This window comes from Bacillus rossius, chromosome 1 (assembly GCF_032445375.1).
Source record: "Bacillus rossius redtenbacheri isolate Brsri chromosome 1, Brsri_v3, whole genome shotgun sequence".
Classification (NCBI taxonomy): domain Eukaryota; kingdom Metazoa; phylum Arthropoda; class Insecta; order Phasmatodea; family Bacillidae; genus Bacillus; species Bacillus rossius.
This window is the reverse complement of record NC_086330.1, coordinates 327,490,680-327,511,727: the sequence shown is the minus strand read 5'-3', so window position 1 is coordinate 327,511,727 and position 21,048 is coordinate 327,490,680. Positions and strand designations below refer to the sequence as shown.

General features: G+C 42.7%; 1 protein-coding gene across 1 annotated transcript in view; it reads right to left on the bottom strand.

The window, feature by feature from the left end:
- The window catches only part of LOC134528011 (calbindin-32), a 349,487-nt gene that overhangs the window by 152,032 nt on the left and 176,407 nt on the right, over positions 1-21,048 (bottom strand). Inside the window, exon 2 of the mRNA XM_063361169.1 lies at positions 7,954-8,116. Coding sequence (XP_063217239.1) covers positions 7,954-8,116 — 163 coding nt within the window. The remainder of the gene's footprint in view (positions 1-7,953; positions 8,117-21,048) is intronic.

Genomic DNA, 21,048 nt, shown 5'->3' with positions numbered 1-21,048 from the left:
AGGACGAGCGCCCACCACGGTGCCGGTTTTGCCCGGAGGCATACCACTGGCGTCGCCTGTGCCCCACCAGAGCCGCGTGGGAAGAAGCGCGCGAAGGCGGCGCATCGCAGACGGGAAACGCGGGGCCGGGGGCGGAAAGACAACTGGGCGCCGCTCCTCCACCCGCCAACCACCAGCAGACCCAGTAACCAGGAGTACTCGTCAACCACCGCCCGCACCGAGAACACCGACCTCACGTTCGCCGTCGGGGGATGGTGGGAAACGAATATGCTAACAGCCAGCTGTTTACATGCTGGAGCGACCACAGAAACAACAGTGTGTCACCACGACTACAGAGGCCCCGACAGAGGTTTTCCCGGGACCGGACCAACCGCCTCACCGGCCTGCCGCCGGCGAGGTGGGCGACCAGAGCATCGGCGCGTCAACTCCAGGGCGAGCCGGTGACATCTCCGTGAGTTCCGGAGGCCGGGGACGTTGGGGAACAGACAACTGCCCAGCTGGGACGGGTCGGCCCCGAGGAGCAGGAGCTTCTGCGGGTAACCATCCGCGCTAACGGACGGGAGATGCTGGCCCTGGTGGACACCGCCGCCAGCCGATCCTACATCGCAGCCCACCTGGTGGCGGCGGAGGCGGTGACCCCGAGGAAGGAGCTGGTGCAGCTGGCCACCAGAGATGCCGTGGCCACAGCAGGGGGCACCACTCAGGTATCATTGAGCATCGTTGGTCACGTTAGCCACATCGAGGCCTGGATGGTCCCCGAGCTCCGCGAGGGGCTGATCCTGGGAGTCCCATGGCTGTACAAGGTCGACGCAACCGTAGAGGTACAAGCTGGGCGGATGCACTTCGGCACCCGGGGGCGCTGGACGGTGTACGGCGTGCACCAGGCTCCTCCTAGTCCTCCTCGGTCAGTCATCCGCCTAGAGGATCACCAACACGGGGTCCCAGCAGAACACGTCGACGCCATCAACAGTGTCCTCGCCTCCCAATCACAGTTATTTGTGCGGCCGCGGACCGGCTACGACGTACGACTGTGACAGAACACCGGATACCGATGGTACCGCACCGCCCTCCCTTCGAGAAGGTATACGGGTTAGGGCCCCGAGAGCGAGAGGCCATTCAGACACAGATTGACGAAATGCTACGTGATGGAGTGGTAGAGCCCAGCACCTCCCCATACAACTCGAGGGTGGTGCTGGCCACTAAGAAGGATGGAAGTTAATGCTTTTGCGTGAACTTCAGGCAGTGAACAAACTGACTATTACCGCACTGCCCCCACAAATCAACACCACTGACGCTCTAGCCGGACTGGGGGATGCGACCATTTTCACGACTCTTGACTTGAAATCAGGATACTAGCAGGTGCCAGTATGCCCTGAAGACCGCCCGAAAACGGCATTCACAGCACCAGATGGCTGGCGATATCAGTTCTGCGCCATGCCTTTTGGTCTCATGGATGCCCCTGCCACGTTCCAGGCCCTGATGGTACGTGTTCTGGACGGGTACATTGGTGAATTCACCAGTGCCTATCTGGACGACGTCATCATCTAGTCCAGTACGTGGGAGGAACACGCGCACCACCTGGCACTGGTGCTGGAATGTATGGCCAGACACGGACTGACCTGTGTCCCAAAGAAATGTCACATTGGGGCAACTGATATCGAATTCCTGGAGACATAGTGACGGCGGAGGGGTGCCAACCCCGACCCGAGCAGTTGGAGCTGATCGAGGGGAAGGGGGCACCGAGGAGCAGGAAGCAGCTCCAGAAATTGCTGGGGCTGCTCAACTGGCTGTGGTCCTTTGTCCCCGACTTCGCCACGATCACGGCCCCGATGACAGACCTACTGTCGGCCAAAGACCAAGTTCTGGTGGACACCCGCCGCGGACGAGGCCTTGCGGCAGGTTAAGTACTGGTTCAGGAACTGTCACACGCTCTCACATCTGGTTTCCAACTGCCCATCTTCATCCAGACAGATGCGAGTCAGGAGGGGATGGGTGCGGTGCTGTACCAAGTGGATGACAACTGAGTGAGGCGTGTGATCGAGTACGCCAGCCCAACGTTTGGGCAGGCTGAACGGAGGTATCACGTGAATGAGCAGGAGTGTCTTGCAGTGGTCTGGGCCCTGCAGTGCTACCATCACCACGTCGAGGGGTTCTCATTCACGCTGAGAACCGACAGCCAGTGCCTCCGCTGGCTAGACTCCGCTCAGGGCCGGAAGTCTAAGTTCACTCGGTGGGCCATTCTGATTCAGGAATTCTCGTTCACGGTTGAACACGTCCCTGGACGAGAGAATCAGCTGGCCGACGAGTTTTCCTGGAATCCGGATCCTGAGAGCAAGTTACGTGACGACCAGGGCTGGGAGGAGGTGCTCCTCCCTGAGCGCAAACACGGGGTAAGGACTCGGTGCCGTGGCCGTGCGCGTTGTACGCACTGTCCAGCTCGCACCGTCAGCCGTCCTCTGCTGCTCGGTCGTCGGTGCCCACATCTGCCACCGATTCTGCCGCTGCATCACCGCCATCAAGACCAAAGAAGCCCCCTCTCATTGTTTGTCGTGGGGGACTGACACCATCGGCTATTCGTGATCTGTCTGCCCTTCGCAAGAAGTTTTACTCTGAGTTTGTGGCGAGGCACTACTCTACCTCATCAACGTACCAGATGGCCAATCGTGGGGACCATCTGAAGATGTTGGAGCTGCTGCACGCGAAAGGGGTGCGTCACCACTCTTGGACATGCCCTGAAGACCGTAATGCGCGGGTGGTTCTGCGCAATCTCCATATTGACACCCCGGTGGAGGGTATTTCAGAGAGTCTTACGGCGGCCGGCATCCGCCACTTCTGGATGCTGCGCATGGGGTCTGGCGGGCACTCCCCCGAGCCGTATCCGCTGTTTATGGTCATCCTCGATGGTGTCGACCAGCTCCACCAGGTGCTTAAGCTGAATCAGCTTGGTCATGTGGGTTGTCAAGTAGAGTTGTACAGGGGCAACCGTCGGGCCGTCCAATGCTTTCATTGCCAAGGCATTCGGCACACCTCCCACAATTGTTTTGAAGATCTGGTCTGTGTGCGCTGTGGTGAGGGGCATGCGTCAGTTGATTGTCCTCGCCCTCCCTCCGAGAAGCCCACCTGCTGCTTCTGCAAGGGGGACCATACAGCCAACTATTCGGGCTGCCCAGAGAGGGAGAAGTTGATCCATGCCAAGGAGTTGCGTCGAAAAGAGCGGGTGGATAAGTTGCAGGCCCAGCATGCTGCCCAGCCGCGCCCGGCGGTGGATTCGGCTTGGCGTCAGCCCGGTCGGTCTTTCTCCTCTGCAGTTTCTGTTTGTTCTGCTGCCGCGCATCCGTCGTCCTCCCGTGATGCTGCTCCTTCCGATTTCGGTCCAAACTTTGGACTCCCTTCGGGACTTTGTTGGCATGCTCCACCGTCTCGACTTCTGTTCTTGGCTGTCGCGTCTTCGGCAGGCCTTTGGCGGTCTTCGCAGTGCTGGCAACCTGGTTGACAAGTGTGAGGCTCTCCTTTCGGGTCTGGGTGTCGTCCTTTAGGCGCTGGATGCTTTCTCTGTGGTGTTTTTTGCTGCTTCTTCAGCGACTGATGAGTGACTCTCTTCTTCTTTGGAATTGCCGTTCCCTGGCTCCTCGCCTGCCCGAGTTCCTGGCGTTGCTGGACAGGTTTCGCCCGCTGCTGGTATGCCTGTCGGAGACGTGGCTCAAGCTTCATTCCCGTCTTCACATTCCTGGTTATGTCGTGCATCGTTCTGACCGCGCCAATGCTCCGCATGGTGAAGTGGCTCTTCTGGTTCGGGATGGTGTGCGCCATTATCGTCGCAATCTCCCGCCAGGCCTGGCCCTTGAGGCTCTGGCAGTTCGGGTCACTGGTTTTCACCGCCCTTTCACGCTTTTGTCTCTTTACTTGCTGCCCCACCGTGCATTTCCTTCTGGCGATCTCGACTTGCTGTGCTGGCTCGATTCTCTCCTCATCATGGCGGGGGATTTTAATTGCAAACATGTGGCTTGGGGCTGTGCCATCACGGACTTCTGGGACCGGGGTCTGTCTCGATTTGCTGCTGCCCATGATTTCCACATGTTCATGCGTGTGTGCACTAGAATTAATCAGTTTTGGACCTGGTGGTGACTATTCCTGGCTTTGCTGTTTCCCACATTTGGTCATACATGGGGTTCGATTCGGACCACTTACCAGTGATTAGCAGCATTCAGGTCGGACTCGCGCGCGGCCCTGCGGAGTCTCGGTGGGACTTTGGCAGGGCGGATTGGCCGCGCTATCAGCAGGAACTGGACTCTCGGCTCGATCTTACTGCTGTGCCTCGGACCATGCTATCGCTGGAGGCAGCTGTGCAAAACTTCACCTCTGCCATTCTTGGGACTGCAGCTGCTGCCATTCCTCGTTGCCAGCCTGCACACCTGGGCACCCCCTTCCTGGCGGACATCAAACACCTGATCCGTCTGCGTGACTGGTCTCTTTCTCGGTGGCAGCGTTCTCATCTGCAGGGGGATTTGAACCTATTCCACTCTTACCGCCGTCGCGCCCAATGGGCGATCTCTGTGTGGCGAGCGAATCTTCATCTGCAGAAGCTTCGGGGTCTGGAAATTTGCACGCCGCATGTGCGCTACTCCACGTGATATTCCCCCGCTGTCCTCGCCGGGGGGGCATGCTGGAGGATCCGGCAGCCAAGGCGTCTGCGCTGTCCGAATTTTTTTGTGCTTGTTTCGTCCGGTGGAAGCGCCTCCTGGGGCACCTGGTGCCGATTTGCGCTCACTTCGCTTCCAGCCAGCGACTTAGCCCGAGCTTCCCAAATGGATGCTTGCCACTCCGCGGGAGGTGTCCTGAGTTCTGGGGCGCCTGAAGTGCGGCAAAGCTGTCGGTGCTGACCTGTTGCCTGCTCGGTTGCTTAGGTCTCTCTCCCGCAAGAGGGTTGTTTACCGTACGCAGCTTGTTAACTGTATCTTTCTGGTCATGTCCTTTCCTCACTTGTGGAAGTTGGCGGTTGTTGTTCCTGTGCTCAAGCGCGATGCTCCTCCTACACAGCTGACATCTTACTGGCCGATATCATTGCTGTCGGTTTTGTCGAAGGTTGCTGAGCGCATTTTGCTGTCCCGGCTGATGTTGTACACCGACCTGCTAAATGTATTGCCGGACATGCCATTCGGCTTCCGCCGGCGTCATTCTGCCCTACATGCTGTTGCTTTTGTTGTTGACTCTGTCACCGACGGGTTTTGTGCGCGTCATCATTCTGCGCCTTCGATTCCATCCCTCATGATGCTCTGCTCTGCAAACTCCGCCATTTTCAGTTCCCCGAGCATTTCATTTCCATTCTCCATAGTTTTCTCTCCCAAAGAGTTTTCCAGGTGCGCGACTCTGGCGTCCTGTCTCCGCCTTTGCCGGTAGCGGCGGGGTTACCTCAGGGTTCGCTGTTGAGCCCCCTCCTGTTCGCCATTTATGTGGCTGACTTACCTTTGCTGCCCACTGCTCGTACCTTACAGTACGCGGATGATACGGCCATTCTTTTCAGTGGTGAAACTGCTCTCCTGCTGCAAGCGTGTGTTCAGTGCTCGCTTAGGTCTGTCAGCACTTACTTTCAGCGCTGGGGTGTCCGCCCGAATCCTGAAAAGACCGCAATAATGTTTCTCACCAGGCGCCGGAAGCGACCTCCCGCACCGCCGGTCCTGTTGGGCCGCCCCCTCTTCTGGGTGTCGGTTGTGCAGTACTTGGGTGTCCTTATCGACTTCACATTGACTTGGCACCCCCATATTCGATCCATGTCCGCCAAGGCTCTGACTGCGCTGCATTCTGTCCGTCCTGTTCTGATCCTGGCTTGTACTCTGGCGGAGGCCCTGCGTGTTCAACTGTGGCAGGCTCTTGTACTCCCCATCCTTTTTTTATGGGGCTGCACTATGGGCCTATGCCCCTGCCTCCTGTCACCGGCCCATTCTGTCGGGCTATCACCGTGGGCTTCGCATTATCCTGGGCATGTCGCTGAACACCACCGTTACGCTGTTGTATCGTCTTGCTGGTGTCCCGTCTCCATCGGAGCTGATCCCCTGCATCGCCTCAAGATTCTTCCTTCGGGCCGCCCACCATCACAACCCCGTCATCTCCAGCATCGGCAGTTGCGACATGTTGGCGCCGCATGTGCATCGTCGCATCAAAGACTTCGTTCTCGAAGACCCCCCATAATGAAGTGGTTCATCTTGTGCTGTGTTTCATGCCCGTGCATGATTGTGTGGTGTGCCATGCCCATGCATTGTTGTGTCGTATGTCATGCCCGTGCATGGTTGTGTAGTTTATTATGCCCGTGCATGGTTCTTATGTACTTTTATGGTGTTATTTATTGTTGTTTTGTTTATGCCTTGTGTCTGTTAAGTGCTATGTTCGTGTTTTGAATTAAACGCCTTGTTTATTGTTCCTCCCTATAGCGGCCCCGATTGGCTGCCTCCCTCACTGTGTTTTCTTTTACCTTGTGTTAATTATTCTTCTGTACTCTCTAGCATGTAAGTATTTTAGGGCTCATTTTTAACTACTTGTATTTACCTTATTCTTACCTTTTCACTTTCCTTGCAGGTATTACTTACCTGTTGTTGTGGGCCTATTAGTCCTTCGCTTTCATAATTTTTTATTTTTTTTTTCTAATATTTAGTTTCTACCCTTTGTAAGCTGCTATTTTGGCCCCCAGAGTCAATTTTTAAATTATCACATCTGAAAGCAAGTTGGCGAACTACCTTTTAATTTGGTTCTTCCGACCCTCCATCTTTCTTTCATTACTTCGGATCGTTTTTTTTTTTTTTTTTACTTCATTACTGTTCACTATTTACTTGCTGTGCTTTGGTTCTTTTTATACTTTTTCCTGGAATTTATAATGATGATATTTATTGTACTTTTGTGTTATTTTACTTTTATCATGTATTTATTTTTAAGCACGAAAGAACTGAGTCAGCTGGAGCCTGCTATTTTCTTTGCTGTTGTGTTCTTTGTAACTGTGTATTTTATTGCTGAAATAAATGAATTTAAAACTAAAACTAAAACTGATTACTAATCGATAGGTTGACGGTTCAAATCCCGGCAGCCGAAATTTTTTTTTGTACTTGTAAAAATAAATACGGCGCGCACGACACTTCAAAGGTAATATATCTATTTGAATTAATGAATACAAATTTAAGTAAATTTATTAATTAAATTGTAGATTTCATTTCACTCCTTTCTATTCATACAAAATAGGGATAATTCAATAAAAATGATTCAATTTTATTCATAAAAATATGCAGAGGTAGATTTTATAATACAAAAGATAGAAAATTTAAAAAAAATTCTTCCCCAAAGAATATAATATTTTTAATGCCTAAATGGTTTGGTTGCAAAAACCTATTACGGCTCAGTCTCAGGCCGAATATGATATTTCATTTTCTTCTGGATGAATAATTTCATCAATATTTTGTTATGACGTCACATTTAACTATCGTCCGTAAACCGACTTTACAGACAACCAATTTGTTTTATTGGTTTATGTATTTTTTTTAATGAAACCTTTTTTATAATCTAATTTAGGGCCGGCCCATATTTTTTTTCTTCTGAATATACCTGAGAGCTCTTTAAGTACGTAATTGATATTGTATGTTAATATCGTTTAATATCTGTTATAAGTTTCCTACGTATGGAGTGATTATATTCAGACGGAATCACACCTTGTTTCTGTTCATTTCTCATATCCTTGTGAAACCTTAAAGATCCCCAGCACAAGATGGCCACCGTGAATTCAGATGACTGTCGGTCACCGACTCCCTCCTCAATCCTTGTGACTGAACCTGTCCACGGAGCTACTATTCATTAAACACTTATCACATCATTAAATTACCATTAATAAATTAGTTTTGTGTGTGGATGCCGTTACGATGCTGGCACAGACGTAATGCGTAGCGACGGCCCTTCTCGCCCGGGCATGAAGCTCACCGTCCTTGTCGTAGTGGCTCCACACCTCCATGAACTGGTTGGCGGACAGCTTCTTGAGCTCGCGGCTCTGCGGATCGCGGTACTGCCGCATGAAGTTGGTCGCCTTCTCCAGGTTCAGCTTCTTGGCGCGCGCGGCTTCCTGCGACACGCAGCTCGCCGACATCTGCCGACAACCAGCGACCCCCCACACGTCACAAACAAAACAATAAACGTGTATGGGTCAGAGGTGGTCCTATCTCTATATCTCTCTCTCTCTCTCTCCGTCCCCCCCCCCCCCCCCCCCACCACTCAACCAACCAAAACTCACTTCCCCGATAAACAAACTCTCGAATCAAACAATATTTTATGGGTCTTTGTTGAGGGGCCCAAAATTTTCTAGCGTTACGAAAATTCCGATCGCACGAGCGGAATGGTTAGGTACATGGTGGGGGAACCGTGAGAGTAGGAGACGGCAGGAGAGAGAGAGAGAAATTACGCAGCATACTTAACACACTTGCACACTTGCATACTTTCACACTTGCATTCTTTCGCAATAGCATAATTTAGCGCCCGCATACTTGCACATATGTATATATATTTTTTGATCTGTGACGTCAGACAAATAGAATTATGTTTCATATACCTAAAAATATAATAAACAAGTTTCACTTCTGTCGCGCGTGGGTTACATATACACATTTCACATATTATTTTAAAAAATTTTTAGTGCTTCTCTACAAGTGTATAATTTTTTAACTATAATACTCTGAAATCCGGTTTAGCAGCATAGTTTTGGTTATTACATTTCAATATATCAGGAATGCGTCGAAAATTTCGGACTCTACATTTAACTGGGAAGTTTTCCATACAACCTAAAACTTTTACATTATTTTTATAAGCGGGATCCACCACTGGTGTGGGTTGTGGCAAAGAACCTGGAAAAGTTCAGATGGAGCACGTGCTAGGGAAAGTTGTGGGAAGCCTAAGGTTCAAATCTGTCCTTTCAAAGACCCAGATAAGTTACGAACTTCACCGAAGTTCGCCGCTCACTCGTGCTATGTATTATAGGGGAAAAAAAAATACGCGGCAAAGATTTCGAGACCGTCTTTCATAGACTTAGTGATGGAAAAATTAGAGAATTAATAAGCTACATTCATACCTATATAAAAGCTACAAATACTTTAAAATAATGTGAACGGTTGGTTAGGTTAGATTAGCCAAATTAAGAATAATGTGAAATCGTTTGAACGTTATTTTAGTTTAGGTTACCTATAAAAAATACTGTAAAATAAAAAGGACACTTGATTACGTTAAGTTAGCTGCATTATAAATTCCTAATCAACCATTTAAATTACTTTAAAGTAACCTAACAAAGCATGTTTTTTTAAAAGTATTTTTAATGTAGCTTACTTAACCTAACCATCTGTCCACAATTCTAAAAGTATTTTTAATGTGGTTAACCTAACATTACCACTTTGTAAAACGGTAAAGTACTAAAATTTTGGTATTTTATTTTTTCTTTTCCAGAGAAGGCGCTCTTCTTCAGAATTACCAACGTTTGAAATAATCAACATAAAACTTAAAACGAAGAACCACACAATATTTTATCTGAAAATGTTAAATTGCGAAAAATTGTAGGACAATTTTTGTGGAATACATTATCTTCTAAGATAATTTCATATGCTAAAAATGGAATTCGCAATTCAAATACTCGGCTTATCGATTTCGTGTAAACAATGAGAGAAGAAAAAAAAAAGACCAAGGAGAAAAATAAACCGAACGTTTACGAACGCAGCCTCGGGATGGACGGTTGTGAATCTTCGGCTCCTCGCGAAAATGAGACCAAACAAAACGGACAGTTATAGGCAACGACCGGAGAATTTATCATGCCAGGAGTGTGGTCATAATATTCACTCAATAAATTCTCATGGAAAAATTCCAGAAAACGGGTGCTGTCAGCTAAGTCACCCTCTCCTGTTGACTTCACCTCATTCGTCTGTAACCTAGCTTCGTGTGTTGTGGGTGCGTACCACACAACTGTCCCTGGAATAAGCATGACCTATTAATTATGTTATAGAACGTAATACATAATGTATTTTTTTTTTAAATTTAACACAGCAGTATTCATGTAAAATTACAGTTATTTGTAAATTTGTACATTTACATGAAAACAACTATATCATTACAAAATAGTGTTCGCAATAATACGGGGTTCAGATTCTTGCCCGGGAATTTATGCATTTAAAGTTACTTGTAAATCGTTCCCTGAATTGCTTTCCGCTATTAACTGCACACTCAATAAGCATGAAAAAAAATCTAAATTAAAATTTTTGATTATTCGATTATCTTTTACATGGTTTAAAAATATTATGCTGGAATGAAACGTAATTTAAAAGATAAAACTGTTCACCAGTTTTCGTGAGAAATACCGAGTATAATATCGAAAAACGTATGTCATATATGCAAAAATACAAAGTTACAATATCTTTCTTGTAGTATTACAAATTATTTCCAGGAAAATTTGTAAAAGTATAGAAATGCATTTTCTCTGTGTATTGAAGTTTGGTAAATGCTGCCTTGTTGGCCTTCATTTTTTCTCGTTTACAAGTAATCCCCAAATTTTCGGGAAAAAAATGTCTGAATCGTTTACTAACACATGTTAACATAAAAAGTGGTGTAAGCACAGTGAATTACAGTTGATCCGAAACTTTTGGCATCGACGTCTGGCGGTAATGACCGCCAGCAACTGCCCCAAACACTGTTCATAAATGTCATGTGTGAGGGACGCATGTTGACGTGGAATCAGGAACTGTCACAGGAAGGGCAGCTCAGTTTGTGCGACAAGTTTGGGAGGGCAACACCACTAGCTGAGCCACATGCCAGAGCAGGGCAGGGTTTTACTGCAGTACTGTGCAACACGAGCCTTACCAATCACTGGTGGACGTCACACATCAACTGTGTCACATGTTTCTCTTCATATGCATCTCAGTTTGTGTTACTTGATTTATGGTTCACAGATTGCACTGCGGAAGATTCTCTTGTAAGGAAAAAAAATTAAACGCCCAAGTGTTTCTCATCTTAACTCTCGGTAATGCAGCATTCATAAAAAAGTAATTTCGTGATAGGAATGGAAGTCTATTGGAAAAGAAATGTTTTGAACTGGTGCTGCTATCTTTTGAAATCTCAGAAATCTCTAAAAGATGGCGGACTTACGTGAATCATCCGTTTTCGAACATCGAGGAATGTACTAAGCGTATTAGTGTGCTAAACTAAACTTCATTACAGTAAAAATATATTTAATACCTTATGTTATAGTACATAATAGTAAATAGAAAAAAATTACAGCTTAAAAATACGCATTATAATTATGACAATCCTTAGGTAACATAAAAATTTAAATATAGCGCAGCGTTCGTCATTCTAAAGAGACACGAGAAATTGTTAGCCTAGGTACATATATTCGACGCCAGTTGAATAAAATCATTTCTTGATGAAATATTGATGTTAAATTTTGAATATTTAATTAGCTCCGGAAGGTTGTTTGATTAGTAGAAAGTATTTAAGAATAAATTACTGTCGTTTTAACAAAAACAATTTATACATTCATACACTTAGTGACATATGTGTATTCAAATGTATGTTTCAGGTCAATTTTATTTTGATGTATTTAGTGAACTAAATTCTTGTTTAATGCCATGATTGTTTTTACACAATTTATATGGCTAATAATTTAAAGGTATATTTTAAGTTGCGATTATAACTTGTTATGATTATTAAAGTATAGAAAATGTATCCAAGGATAGTTTCAGTTTAATTTGGCACACCAATACGCTTAGTAAATATCTCCCACCCCCTTCCCAAGTTCAAGGAAACATCCACAGGTGCATGTTGCCACACGTGGTTCCGCCATTTTGTCGACTTCGGCTAGCGGCTATAGCAGTTTCTGCATGCGTGCGCATTGGAACTTCAACCTGTCAAATGTTTGTTTTGCGTTTCGTAATGCGCGCTTATTTAATTGATTTTCTTGTGATTCCTAAAATTTCACCCTCAACTCCCCTAAAGAAGTACAACCTCAAAAACTCGCTCAATGATGATTCCGGTCTAGGGGGAAATGTTAATTGTTCAGCGTTGAGGCATTTATATGCGACGCGTTCGGTACTCCTGTTGTTCGGCTAGCTCTGAGAAATCAATAGTATCTTCTTGTTAAACAGAATTAAAGATAGTTTTTAAAAATGGGGGAATAATTTTTTTTACCGGGTTTCCTTTAAAATAAATACGTTTCGTAAATTTGCCACGATATGAATTATTTGAAAGAATTGTACTTACGAAAAAATTTGGTGTCCGAGTTTCGTATTATAAATTAATCTGCAGCATGACAACACACGAATTTGCTCGTTTTACCAAGGTTGGATGTTTACACATCACTGACGATTCCTGAAAGACTCACTAAAAATTTTTTCAAGTATTCGCTTTTCCACGGCTTTACCTTCTTTGAATTCTGAAGGAATAATGATTTTATTGATAAATCGTCATCCGAATCTTACTCAGAGTTCAAATATAGACAGTGAACCAATGCGCCTGGCCTTATTTGGGTTTGCGTACTAACAACGAGATCAACTGGTGACGGTAATATATATAAAAAAAACTTCATCAGGAAAATGTCGGGGAAAGATCTGCCGATGGCCTGAACTAATGGTCCATCACAGCATTTCCCCGCGCATGTCACAAAATCCAAACTGTTAACCACGCGCATAGTTGGGTGTTTTCGTGATTTTTAAAAAAATTAGCATTACGGTAGTGAAAACAATGCAACGGTAGTTAAAAAGAACAATATTTTTTTACCCGTGTGATGAAAAGAAACTTGGCAACTGCCCCGTTTTTTATTTGGCCTCACCTCAGAGGTTAAAGGTCAAACACTCCACAATTCCCTCAGTAGGTGTGCTATCAATCCCCTATAACTACTATCAATCTTTCAAATATTATTTTAAAAATCCTGTCTATAACACTTTACATACAATCCGCATTCCTGCAAGCAGTGATATTTAGTGGTATAATGACTAAAATACACTAATTACTCAGTACGCAGTATAAATTTTGTTCTTAAATTAATAAAAGGTTTATTATTATATTAAATGAAAAGAAAACCATTTATATCCAACAAACCATTACTGCAATTGTTAGAATAATTATTAGTGAAGGATAAAAAAGTGAACGAGTCTTTCTGTACTCGGCAGTGATGCGTAAACATTTTACATATCGTAACACGAACTATGTGTTACACACCACGTATTTCATCACAACACATAAATATTATTGAATTTATATAATACATTATTATTTCGTAACGTATTTATAATAAATTATAAAAGCCACATGATGGTAATACTTCGCTATGTTCAAGACAACTGTTAGAGAAACGAACGGTAAACAGCTGTGTCTTCTTCCTCTTTCTCTCTTTCTCTTCTCTTTTCAAACGCCATGGAAACGTTTACTCTCGCTGACTCGCTCCAGCACAAGCGCCGACTGTAGACCGCACCGAACAACTGAATGGCGTGCGCTTCACCCTATTTCCTGTTACACATTTCCGCTGCATTCACGAAATTACTCTCACCAAATGCCGTACACCGAGAGCTTAGATGCTATACATAGAAAATAACACTAATACTACAATTAAACACCAAGACGCTTTTACATTCTAAACGTGCAAAGTCGTGCTCCTTACTTAGGGGTATTAAATCCTTAAGTTGATATACATACACTATTACACATATTTGTTATATATAATCATAAATATTTATATTACACTATTATTGTACCTATATATATCGAACCTATTCCAAACACCAACCAACCTTTAAGTGGTCTTATTATCTACAATATTTGTTTAAGGGAAAAACTGAGAAAATATTTTTCACTGTTTAAAACCGAACTTTATTTCTGTTTAACAGGATACTACTATTGGTTGTTAAAAAAAAAAATACAAATAACCTTTTTTTCTTGGTACACTTTAGAGGAGTTAATTGAAAATCTGAAAATGGCTATAACTTTTTAAGTATTCATTTTAGGAAAAAAAAAAGATTATTTTTTTAATATTTTTTTTTTAAACCTATTCATAGTTCTGTCTAACAAGAATGATGGTAGCTACTATTGATTTCTCGAAACAAAATCAAATTACGCGCGCCTCTCCCTGCTTCCTGTTACACATTTCCGTTCCTTGACTACCGTTCCATTTACGAAATTACTCCCACCAAACGCATTTATACGAAGAGCCAAGATTTTGGATATCAAATAAAAGGGGGAAAAAAAAATAATCAACTTCGATATTTGTGATGCAGTGTGCCTTAATTAAAAAAAAAAAAAAGTGTGTATGGATCTAGGGGGGTAAGTGAGGGTGTTTTGTCCGCCGGGGAAGGGAACGCGGGACGGTGGCCACAGTCCGCGAGGGGCGTGGTCCCGGAATGTGTGGTCCCCGTGGCCGAGCGACGCCGGGCGCCGGGTTGTTTGCGCCCCGGACCACGCCCTCTGGCGACACGGCCCGCTCGCCTGCCTCCCGCGTGATTAAAGTGCAGCGGAGACCGGCCTCACAGGCAGCGACGGACCCACCATGCGAGAAAAAAAAAATTACGGCTACACCGTAAATTAATTTTTTTTTTGCAAGAGGAACAAAAATATCATTGTAAGAAACAATGCGTCCCCTTCTGTATGACGGATTGATGTCAACTGACATCAATTAAGCACGTAAGAGACCGTTGTGTGAACACGGTCGTAGAGCGAGTTTTGGACGATCGTCATTTGCAGCAGGCGACGAAAGCTACTTACTCGGAAAGAAAAAAAAAAGATGTGTGTGTATTGTTTGCTCAGAATAATTCATCATGTTAAATTAACGTCATAGATGAAGGGTTTTACTTTAGCATATCCGGGATTAGGATGGGGAGATAAGTCACTGACAATACATTGCATGTTTGCGGCAGAGCTCTTTCATTGGTGACAGTGAATTAACAGTTTAAAAAAATAGGAATTAGGGTAAAATACACTTAAATATAAAAGGTACTTTTGATACATTTAGACTCCAGCAACAATAATTCTAATATGCCACCCATGCTGCAAAGCAATACTTTTAGAAGGGAAAAATTGCAATTTTATTTCAAGACAGCAAAAATTCAAACTTTTATATGATTCTTTCCAGTTCATGTGGATAACACGATGAAAATAATAAAAAAATTCAAATAAAGAGGTAACGAATCACGAAATACCCAGTCCAGACGCCTAACAAAGTTATTTACCATTTTCTCATGGGTACTATTTCAACGTTCATCCTACAACTCATTAAACCCGCAAATCTTTTCAGTCGATAGCCTTGCTTTTTAATATAGGTATTCATTGGGAAAAATACCGTCATTAAGAATGTTTGAATAATTAATAATTAGTATTTGGGAATACCAATGCATATTATTACCCTTATAAGCTATTAGTAATATTGTTACGAGTATACTGGAGACGGGGCTGCAAAGCAGGACAGTGGAACTACTGGCGGACAGCAGGCCCGTTGGCGGTCCACTTAGCGGGACGCATTCTTTGTCGGTTTAGCGGTGGTCCTCGTAACCCTCCCCCCTTTCCAACCGCTTCGCCCTTCCTTGGCGCTCTGTCACTGGACCCTCGTCGATCTCTCTGGAGGATTCTGCGGGTTCTCTGGAGGCCACAGAGTGAAGTGGCGTAACCATGAAGCCATTGTTCTGGGAGCTTCGGGGGTCAAGTCGACCTTGATGGTACGACACTTAAAAGGAGGTGCGAGATCATTCCAGAAGAGGGCCGATGGGAATATAAACAGCGACGCCAGGCTACGAGGCAGTGAAGCGAAGATGGCGTGTGACCTGCTGGTGAGTGAACGCGGACGATAAGCTACGGGCTTCGTGTGCGGAGACTGGTGCTGTGTGTTACGGGACAGAGGTGCGGGTTGAGAGACGAGCAGTAGGGAGATCCACTGTCGAGTAGAGCACCAGTGGGGAGAGTGAACTGTGAACTAAATGAAAGAGTGATTAATTCGTGGACATTTAGGGAATTATAATTTAATTAATAATTAAATAGTGGTTATAAATAAAACTTTATTAATTAATTGGGCAATCTATTTCGAACCTGTTTTCCCACTCATAACGATATGTCACCAAGCTTTTTCACTTTTTTATCGTCTGGTATTATTTAATAGGTTGCGGCATGCAGCTACTGGGAAATAATAACTTATAATTTTACGTGAGTAACTTCGGTTGAAATAATATACACAATAGGTCACATCTGTTTACTGCGACAAGAGTTCGTAGCTTGCTCCTGTGGTTTGGCAAGTTATAACATTAATAATTTGCTTAAAATTAAAGCTGTAGCCAATTAAAAAAATTGTAATAGTGAGTTATGTTTCCTTCAACTTCGTCTAAGAGAATACTTGTGAAAACGATCCACGAAGTTCAGGATACCACAAAATGAAACTGGAATGTTGATTCAATAAACGTCGCTGTTCACCATAAAATACTCCCTTCTGTGTAAACTCTGGGTCAGGTCTACAAGATATATTTTAATTTCACAAGCCTCTGAACTGCGAATTTCGAATCGTTATTTGTGTTTGCAACGCGTTTCAGCTTAAAATGTAGAACATTATCCGACCTCCCGTTACTGACGCTGGCTCGTGGTTTAATGAACGCTGCTGAAATTCGTGATCGGAATTCTTGCTTCTGCTCTTCATGCAATCTCTCGTCGCATGTCATATTGAACATTGCTGACAGACTGGGAGCTCGTACCAATATGCAGATAATGTGAAGTTCTGAAATCGTTAAAAATGCTATTAGGTTACACTAAAATCGCGATTATGGAAGTTATATTATACTTCACTCTAAAAAATGTTTTGTATCTTTAGAAGGATAGTCCTTGGAAACGCTGTTGCCAACGATATCACTTGTAAAATTGCAAAGCAAGGCTTTGCACTATATGCAATTTTACAAAGCTCTGCCTTGTAGTTATACAAGTGATATAGTTGGCAACAAGGTTTTCAAGGATTTTCCTAGTAAAAAGTACAAATTTTCTTTTAGTTTTCTCATGCGTTTGAACAGAAAATATGTATGGTTAAACACAGATGGTTGACAGTTCTTAATTATTATTTTTTAAGAAAGGATACTTGTAATTTCGTTCACCGTTGGGGATTGAAAAATTTGCTTTTCTTTAAGCAGTAATGTTGGCATAACTTCATAGATATCGTTTACTTTACATGTTACTATTTTCCATCCGAATCGAGAGAAATATAGTAGTATAGGTTTTTAAAACTTTTGTAATTTGGTATGTTTTTAAATAAATAAACGTGCTAAAATATATCAGGCAGTGCACGAAATAATTATCATATTAGTACACAAAATTAACATTTCAAACTTAAAACAACTGTTTGAATTTATTTTGTTTTCTCTACACAATTATTTGCAATAATACTTGTGTGTTTTGCAAAACAATTATTTAATGTAAAGTTTGACTTTCACAAAGTTGAAAACAAAAACCTACTTTCGTTATCCAGAAATGCGTATTAAATTGAAAAAAAGTTATATTACTCATAATTAGGATACAATTTAACCAAATTTTCCATAAATTGTAAACAGGATTAGACTGAGTGTCATGTAGAACGAAAAATAAATAGACGTCATTCTTATTTAAGTACGACTAAACTAAATAATATTTTTTTAAAAACAATTAATGATTATTGAAAATTATTAGAAACATTTTTAATACATCACAAATTTAGTTCTTATCGTACCGTGGTGAAAAGACTTATTTTTATAATAATTTAAATAATAATAATTTTAAAAGTAGACTTAACTATAACAGTTAGAAACTATCAGTTTCTTATTACAAATATCTCGATGGACTGGTAAAATCATACGCTCAAACCCACACATTACGTTAAATCTGTCCTTTACATGCTGGAAACAAAAAGAGTGCTAATTGTGTTCACCGATAACTAAATTTGGTTTGCCTAGTGTGGCGTCGGACCAACAGCATACAAATAATAATTGATTTTACTGTGACATGATTCGCGCGTTTTTGCTGGGAACCGTCGTGAAAGGGAGGGGGGGTTAGGGTCTGAAATACTGAATTCATGGAAGAGACATTGTGCCATTTAAATGGCAGTTTAATTTTCACTTTGAAGTAAAATTTTAATTATAATTTAGTTTTGCGTTCATGTGACAGTTAATTTTCGTCGATGAGTTAAAATGAAAGAATGGTAGGAATAAATAAATAACATTTTCATTTTGATTTTATTTTTTCTTGGAAACAGCACGTCCGCTTTCAAGTTAAATTATCGACGCTGGTAAACTAACAAAGCCATGGGCACGAAGGTCTGAGCATTATTAAAAAAAAATTTAATTTTAATCGAATCTACCTTCATATTGACAAATGTAATAAAAACTCAAGATTTTCTTAAGTGTTCACACAGGCTTAGTTAGCAAGCAATTATTAATATTATATAATTACGTACGCAGTCAATAGAGAAAAAAATTACGTTATTAACATCAGAATCTCAGTCACTTGTCAATCAGCTGAGGGTCACATTTGTTTACGTGTCTGAAGATAACGCGGAGGTTATTAAACATGAATAGTTTTGGATAAAGAAGTAGAAGATACAACATATAGATTAATGTTTCCGATGTCTAACGTAGAGTGAAAATAAATTAGTCACCCTTTGATAAGAACCTGCAAAATTCATGCGATTTTCTGTCATAAAGGGTACGATTTATTTATGCATACCTAATCAAGACCGTACCACTTATATATTGGCAGATTCCACATAATACTAGGAGCGGGTGATTTTTTGCGAAGAAAAATTTAGACCATACGCCAGAGAATTTTTCCTAGTAATTGCCTTATTTGGCCAGGTCATTAAAAACTCGATTGGCTCTGGACAACATTCATGTGATTTCTGTGTCAACTGTACACATGTACGTAAACACACATAATGATAAGACAAACTGTAAATCTTTCCACGAAAAATAAATGCCACTACATAATTTTACCTTTCATCCTGGGTTGCATATGATTCGAGTACACAAAAAAAAATTCTGATCTTTTACAAAAGATTTTTTCGGAAACCAGTTACCATGAAATAGTTTGTAATACTACAAAAATGCATTGTAGCTTCGTAAAACACATGGCTATGGTTATTTTTGCACATATGAAATACGCTTTTGGAGATAATACTGAGTATTTCTTACGAAAATTGGTGTGTAATTTTTATGTATTAATTGATGTTGCATTCAAACACAATTTTTTAAACCAAGGAAAATATAATTGAATTTAATATACTTAATTGGACTTTATTTAGTTTTACTATGCTTATTAATGTGTGCAGTTTATACTGTAAAGCTATTCAAGCAACAGTTTACGAATGACTAACTGTTTTAGGTAATGGGACAACACAACGCATAAATGCCCAGGTAAAAATCCGAATCCACTATTACTGCAAACACTATTTTGAAGTGATAACAATTGTTTTCATGTAATGTATAAATTTACAAATATCTGTAATTATACATTACTATTTTTGTTCCATTTATGGAAAAAAAAATTATTGTGTATGCTTTTTCCGTTAGCTTGTTATTGGCTTATGGTCACTCGGCGAGTGTTAAACAACCCGTGAACTAAACCACGTAAGTCACACGAAACTAAAATTGTATGCAGTCTTACTAATTTATTTGAAACCGAATTTAACAAATTGTTTTTAGGACCTCGAGAACAGCTTCGCAAATAGCACTTATATCAAATCTGTTTTCGATGAATACGCCAACCAAAACTCGCTGCTTTGGGTCCCCATATGTCACCACGGGAAATTTAGAATTGTTAATTAAAAAAAAACGAGCATTCTGCTTGTAGTTTCGGTGTATTGTATACGCCCAAAGTGACATTTATTTCGATTGGAAGGTTTTAGGAAACGAATGACTTTACAGTCATGCCCAGTGCTGTACCCCGAGAGAGGCAACACTGACTAGTTTATAATAACGAGCGAGAGAAGTGCTATGTGTAAATATAATTTTTTTTTCAAACTAAATTTGAAAATAACATAAAAATCCACATGTTCTCTGGTTCATACACCTGGTCTCATAGTACAGTTAAACTCATGAACGACTGACTTTCTGTGAACCAAAATAACACGTAATTTCACACCTGCAAACAAAAGATTTAACGCAAATTATTTAAAAGGCTTTTGCTTTAAATATTACTTGTACAAGACATTTTCCGAAAACTTAATTAAGGCAGTACAACATTATATTACAGTTCAACTGAACTTTTATTTAGACTGAACTTAACTAAGTACATTGGCTGTCATAAATATATGCACACAACAAACGAGTTAGTAACAGCGCGAAATTATCGCAATAGTGCGTTTAAACTAAAAGTCACTGGTCTTCTATTCCGGCATCAGAGTTGCGGCGCTGCGCAGGTAAGTCCTCACAGCGAGTGGACACTCGCTGGCTGCCTGTACTCGCTCAGCGACGTCCTGGCTGCCTTGATCCCGTTCGTGCTGCGCCTCGGCTGCAGACTCGCTCGGCGAGTAGAACCTTCAGCTGCGCAGTCTCCAACTAATCCACGTGAATTACCTCGTGCCTGACGCTCGTGTTCCGTACAGCAGCGAACACAACTCTTTGTGTATCGACCCTGTTCGTTCGTCACTTGTCCCGCGTGTCACTCTTTTCATACTTAAATACTGTAGCTGCCTGCACCTTACGCCTACCAACCTTGTTTAAAAAACTGTACTTTCAATGTGAAACGTTAATCTTTTCGAACAGAGCCTTGTAGCAACAAACTGCAACACTCTTCACTCGCTTACAAACTCCGTCACCGTTTCCTTTTGGCTGACTTGTTACCAAGTTCCCGAATTCATGTCACACTGCGCATGTCCCTTGCAGACTAAGCTACTATTAACTTGCGTTTACTCGTCATCTCTTCGCTACCGACGCACTCTTTCCAGGTTCTGCACTCGTTCTCGGCGAAGATAGGCTGAGTCCAGCTGAGTCTTCGACGCCTAGCGCCTTCTCCGATACTTACTTAATTTACCCATTTTCAAACCCTAAATTTAAAAAAAAAAATTAT